This window comes from Eptesicus fuscus, chromosome 21 (genome assembly GCF_027574615.1).
Source record: "Eptesicus fuscus isolate TK198812 chromosome 21, DD_ASM_mEF_20220401, whole genome shotgun sequence".
Classification (NCBI taxonomy): Eukaryota; Metazoa; Chordata; class Mammalia; order Chiroptera; family Vespertilionidae; genus Eptesicus; species Eptesicus fuscus.
This window is the reverse complement of record NC_072493.1, coordinates 34,675,696-34,681,133: the sequence shown is the minus strand read 5'-3', so window position 1 is coordinate 34,681,133 and position 5,438 is coordinate 34,675,696. Positions and strand designations below refer to the sequence as shown.

At 62.8% G+C, this 5,438-nt stretch overlaps 1 protein-coding gene across 1 annotated transcript; it reads left to right on the top strand.

Annotated features, from left to right (window-relative positions):
• Nucleotides 1–2,248: 2,248 nt before the first annotated feature.
• Nucleotides 2,249–5,177, top strand: LOC103284372 (chymotrypsinogen 2). Its single transcript, XM_008139668.3, has 7 exons — nucleotides 2,249–2,308; nucleotides 2,998–3,101; nucleotides 3,201–3,280; nucleotides 3,588–3,666; nucleotides 3,965–4,145; nucleotides 4,229–4,362; nucleotides 4,960–5,177. Exons 1-7 carry the CDS (start codon nucleotides 2,257–2,259, stop codon nucleotides 5,119–5,121), a joined length of 792 nt encoding a protein of 263 aa, XP_008137890.2. The 5' UTR covers nucleotides 2,249–2,256; the 3' UTR covers nucleotides 5,122–5,177.
• The last annotated feature ends 261 nt before the right edge of the window (nucleotides 5,178–5,438 follow it).

Genomic DNA, 5,438 nt, shown 5'->3' with positions numbered 1-5,438 from the left:
GGGAGGGGAAGGGAGAGGCGGGAGCAGGGAGGCCCCAGCAGGGCCAGGGCCCCGCGAGGGTAGGAGAGAGAAGCCGGGTCTTATTCTCGGTTCGCAGGTGGCTGTGGGGTGGCTGCTTCCCTCTGTGGGGGCGCAGTTCCTTCAGGCGGCCCCGTCTGCACAGCTGCCCTTTCGAGGTTCCATCGTGGCTCGCCCCGTGTCCCTTCAGCTCTAGGTGTGCCCCATGGTGGCCAGAAGCCTATGCACGTCGCCGTCCTTCGTCGCTCCCCTAACTCCTGCCCACAGCTTTGTAAGAATGCCCTCCATTAAAACCCCTCAGGAGCCCGCGTGGCTGTGCCCTCAGGTGTCAGGCAGGACGGTGTCACTGTGGCCCCAGGACCTCGGAGCGGGGGATTCTGGGATTGGGGTGCTCCCCCGGGAGGAGTCAGGCTGGCCTCTTTGCCAGGAAGGGTGAGACCCTGGTCACGGCACACGATGGCATCACAAGTTCTCAAAGCGACACTGGAGGCGGCAGAGGCTGAAGTGCAGGCGGGAACAGGTGCTGCAGCATCAGTGCGACCACAAATATTGGGGCGTCATAGAAACGGCCAATGGGCGCAAGGAAAGACGATCAACGCCACCCGTCATTCCGAAATGCACAGCGAAACCACAGCAAGGTTTCACACTCCTGAGGAGGGCGGACACACGCGAAAGCCGAGCAAATAACAAGAAAGAGAACTGGCCAAGGTGTGGAGAAATCTGAATCCTGTGCACTGTGGGCGGGAATGTGAAATGGTGCCGCCATTAAGCAGATCTACCGTAGGATTCTGCAATGCCACTTCTGCATGAATACCCCCTCGAATTAAAAGCAGGGTCTCAAAAGGACTGTACACCTATGCTCCTAGCGCTGGGAGGGCCAAGGGCCCCGCCCTGCCAGCTTCTGGCCCCTCCCCCCAGCGGAAGACGGACACCTGCAGCTGAGCTGGCTCCCAGGCCTCCGTCACCTGTGCACGAGGGTGCAGGGCCCCGGCCAGCTGTCTGCTCCCAAAGCCACTGCCAGGGCCACAGGTCGCCTCAGGCCACCGAGGCCTCTCCCCCATTTGCCCTGCCCTTCCCGCACTCGGGCCCCTGCCATGGGGGTGAGGGGGGTTGGACACACCTGGAGGATCTGGGCCCCTGCTCGGCAGTGTCTCCATCAGGGCTCTCCTAGGTGCACCCCTCGGTCACCCCAGCCCGGCCTCCGGCCCTGGCTCTTGGTGAGCCTGGGAGCGCTCCCCCAGGCTTTGCCCTCGCTGTTCCCTCTGCCTGGTCGCTGCCTGGGCACATACTATGAGCACCCCATTCTGCGTATACAGAAATAGGGTCAGAGAGGGTCTGGTGCCGCTACCCGTATGTGAACCCCATGCTACGATCATCAATGCGATAGAAACCGGAACCAGCCATGACGGATTATTTTCCCTGTGCGTTTTGGGGAGCAGCCCCACCCTCAATTTCTTTCTTCCCAGTTTGCCAATTGCTAGGAAAGGGCCCCACGGCCCACCCTGTTGTCCAAGCCAGAAACAGGCCTCCCTGCTCCCACGATCCCGCCTGGTCCAGCCTGCATCAGCTTTTGTGGGGGCGATAGCAGGGGCCCCAAAGTGGGCCCCAGGCCCAGGTCTGTGTGACCGGCAGTGGGCGGCTTGCCTTTCCACGCCACACTGCAAGCAGCCCGAGGGACCACGCAGATGTCGAAGCAAGCCTCCCTTGAGCCTTCTTGGACATCCATCCCCGAAACTCGGGGAGCACTCAGCCCCTGGCCACCTGTGCTCCCCCCGCACCTCCGTGCTGCACTTTCCCGACTCAATCACACTGCCCAGGGCTTTTTGAAGAACTTATAGACCAACTAAATCACTTGTCCGAGGCCCTCCAGACCGTGAGAGACTGGGCTGCGGCTTGCCCCGGTCTGGCTGCTGCCACAGGGCCCCTCCCAAGGCCGGGCCCGGGGAGGAAGCCGAGTGCAAGGGAACGAAGAACAACCATGACATCTCATTTCCCCTTGGCTGTGAGTCAAGGTCCACCTAAACCAGCCCCCACTTTGCCTTGACCCTGGCCCCAAGCACAAACGTGGCTGCAGCTGCTGCTGTCCCAGGCGGGCCTGCTTGGGCACATCCTGTCCACTCTGGCACATGCCCAGGAAAAAGACAGTCACCTCGAGGTCCCCAGATAACAGCCCGGTGCACAGGGATAAAACGGGGAGCCTCCCAGCCCAGTGCCCTGCACCGCCCTGACCGTGACACCATGGCCTTCCTCTGGCTCCTCTCTTGCTTCGCCCTCCTGGGCACGGCCTTCGGTGAGCGCCCAGGCAGGCAGCGGCCGGCCGGGAAGGCTGTCCCCCAACCCTGGGGCCCCTCCCAGTTCAATCATGCCAGGTGGTGTGAGCCTGAGCGCGGCTCTCCGCCCGCCGGAGCCTCAGCAGCCCCATCTCTATAATGGAGACCCTGGGAAGACTGGATCAGACCAGCCAGTGTGAGGCCCCGGGGAGGCGGCGGCTGCTTCACACCCGTGCAGGGGACCGGGAAGACAAATCCAGAGGGACGGGAAGCTCTCTGAAGAGCTGGTGATTCCCACACTGATTCAGATAGTGAGCAGGTCGACGGCCCCTACCAGCCCTTTTAAACTCCTGTTCGCTGAGGGCTTACTATGTTCCCAGAACAACTTCGTGCTTTACCTGTTAACTCATCTTATATCCTTAGACCAGCTCTGTGAGGTTAGCAACTGTATGGTCCCATTTTGTTGATGGGAAAACTGAGACTCAGTGGCTAAGCTAGGCAATGATGGGGCTGGGTTCAAATCCCAGGGCCCAGCCTCCCTGCCCAGGCATTAGCCCTGCACCACCTCACACTCAACCTGCCGGGCTTGTCTGGGCTGAAGCACAGGGCACACTGAGTTCCCTCTGAGAATTCATGGGGCAGTGGGACCTGGGTGGGGGGCCCAGAGGTGACCTTGGCCTCTGCCCCTCACCTCATACTCCCACCTCAGGCTGCGGGGTCCCCGCCATCCACCCCGTGCTGAGCGGCCTGTCCAGGATTGTCAACGGGGAGGACGCTGTCCCTGGCTCCTGGCCCTGGCAGGTGTCCCTGCAGGTGAGGGGATTCTGCACATGCGTGAGGGACACGCTGGGGTGAGGGGCCCGCTGGGGCGGCTGGTGTTCAGCCAGCACTGACCTCCCCATCTTCCTCCAGGACAAAACCGGCTTCCACTTCTGCGGGGGCTCCCTCATCAGCGAGGACTGGGTGGTGACTGCCGCCCACTGCGGGGTCAGGTGAGGACCTGGGGTCCCCAGGAAACCCACTGGGGTGGGAGGAGGGCCTTCTGAACTTCATTCCTCAGTTTCCCAATTGGAAATGTGTAGAAAACTCAAGTCTTGTTGGCCTCCCAGGAGTCCCTGGGAGGAACCACTCGCAGGCTGTGGCACAGCTGTCCAGGGGCAGCTGCTGACATTCTGAGCTCCCATCTCCGATCAGCACCACACACACACACACACACACACACACACACGCCCATGTACCTGCACACACATGCACTCACACTCACCACCTCATAGCAGGAATCCCCTCCTTTCTCTTCAGAACCTCCCACCTGGTTGTGGCCGGGGAGTTTGACCAGGGCTCAGACGCTGAGGACATCCAGGTGTTGAAGATTGCCAAGGTATGGTAGCCGAGGCAGGGCAGGCTGACGGGGCTGGGCCAACATCCTGAGAAACCCCTGGGCTGGAGGGGGAGGTAAAGGAAGCCAAGTTCCTCCCGGTCACCCAAAACCCCATGCAGATGGGCAAAAGCAGAAAGCAGGGGGTGTGGGGTTTCATGCAGGGGGGTCGGCACCTCCGTCCTGGGCCCTTGGAAGGAGCTGCCGAGCTGAAGTGGCCCGTGGTCAGAGGGGATGGAGGCGATGAGGGTGGCCCAGCCCTGGGTTTCTGCCCTAACTGTGGCTGTCCGCCCCATCACAGGTGTTCAAGAACCCCAAGTTCAACATGTTCACCGTCAACAACGACATCACCCTGCTGAAGCTGGCCACACCCGCCCGCTTCTCCCAGACCGTGTCCGCCGTGTGCCTGCCCGATGAGGCCGACGACTTCCCCGCGGGCACACTGTGCGCCACCACGGGCTGGGGCCTGACCAAACACAACAGTGAGTGACCCAGTGGGCGGGCGGCAGGTGGAGGCTGCGGGCAGGTGGGGCTGCGGGTGCTGACCACCACCCGGCCCTTCCAGATGCCAACACCCCCGACAAGCTGCAGCAGGCGGCCCTGCCCCTCCTGTCCAACACCAGCTGCAAGAAGTTCTGGGGCAACAAGATCACCGACCTCATGGTCTGTGCCGGCGCCAGCGGCGTCTCCTCCTGCATGGTATGGCCGCCTGGGCTCGCCCTGTACCCCTCCCTCCCCGCCTTGCAGCAAGGAACCCCCTCCTTTCTCTTCAGAACCTCCCACCTGATTGTGGCCGGGATGGGTTCAGGCCAGAGCCCAGGCCAGGGGCTTGGGCAGAGGGAAGTGAGGAGCAGGCAGGCTCCTTTCTGGGGGCTCCTAGCTGAGGCCGGGAAGGACCTCCTGGTGGGCCACCACAGGGCAAGATCCCATGGAGGTCGAGTTCTGAGCAAACGGCACCTCCTAGAGCTCAGCAGGGCACCACCTGGGCAGGGAACGGGCCCAGGGCTCCAGAAGCAGCCCTTTCTCCTCACTGTGGCCCACAGCCAGTACCCCTCGCTTTCCTCCTATCCATCAAACCAGCGTTGTGAGCCTCCATCACAGAACCTCACCCTGGGGTGGCCCCGACTTCTAGGGCATGAGCTATAGGAGCTGCTCAGGTTCTCATAATCCTTTCGGGAGACGGCTGCTGGGTCTGGGGCTGCCAGGCCCTGGACTGGGCTCTGGGCACCATCCAGGGGCCTCTGGGCCAGGCCACCTGGGCTGCCAGACCCACCAAGCCCTCTCCTCCTCCTGCAGGGCGACTCTGGGGGCCCCCTGGTCTGCCAGAAGGATGGAGCCTGGACCCTGGTGGGCATTGTGTCCTGGGGCAGCGGCACCTGCTCCACCTCCAGCCCTGGCGTGTACGCCCGGGTCACGGAGCTCATGCCCTGGGTGCGGGAGATCCTGGCCGACAACTGAGGCCCTGGCCCTGCCCTGGTCTCCCTGCCAACCCCGCTCCCACGAAGCTCAATAAACCCGTGAAAACATATTGATGGCACCGTCTCTTGTGTCCGGGCCTGTAGGCCTCACTCTGCTCCTGAACTTGGGCCTTCACTCCACCTGGTGCAGGGGGTCCAGGGAGGGCCCCTCCTTCGTCACCTCCCCAGAGAGTGGCCAGGAAGAGCACAGGCAAATGAATGGGACCTTGGCCCCCAGCTCCCACCTGGGCTGCGGGTGCTCACCATCCGCCCCCTGCTCAGCGAGCTTGGCTTGGCCTGGTGCTGGGGAGTGGCATC

Excerpts from the sequence above, each read along its gene's own strand:
- LOC103284372 (XM_008139668.3), top strand. The coding sequence starts at position 2,257 with ATGGCCTTCCTCTGGCTCCTCTCTTGCTTCGCCCTCCTGGGCACGGCC. Across the intron at positions 2,309-2,997 it reads CCTCCTGGGCACGGCCTTCG|GCTGCGGGGTCCCCGCCATC; the intron begins GTGAGCGCCCAG and ends CTCCCACCTCAG. Across the intron at positions 3,667-3,964 it reads AGGTGTTGAAGATTGCCAAG|GTGTTCAAGAACCCCAAGTT; the intron begins GTATGGTAGCCG and ends GCCCCATCACAG.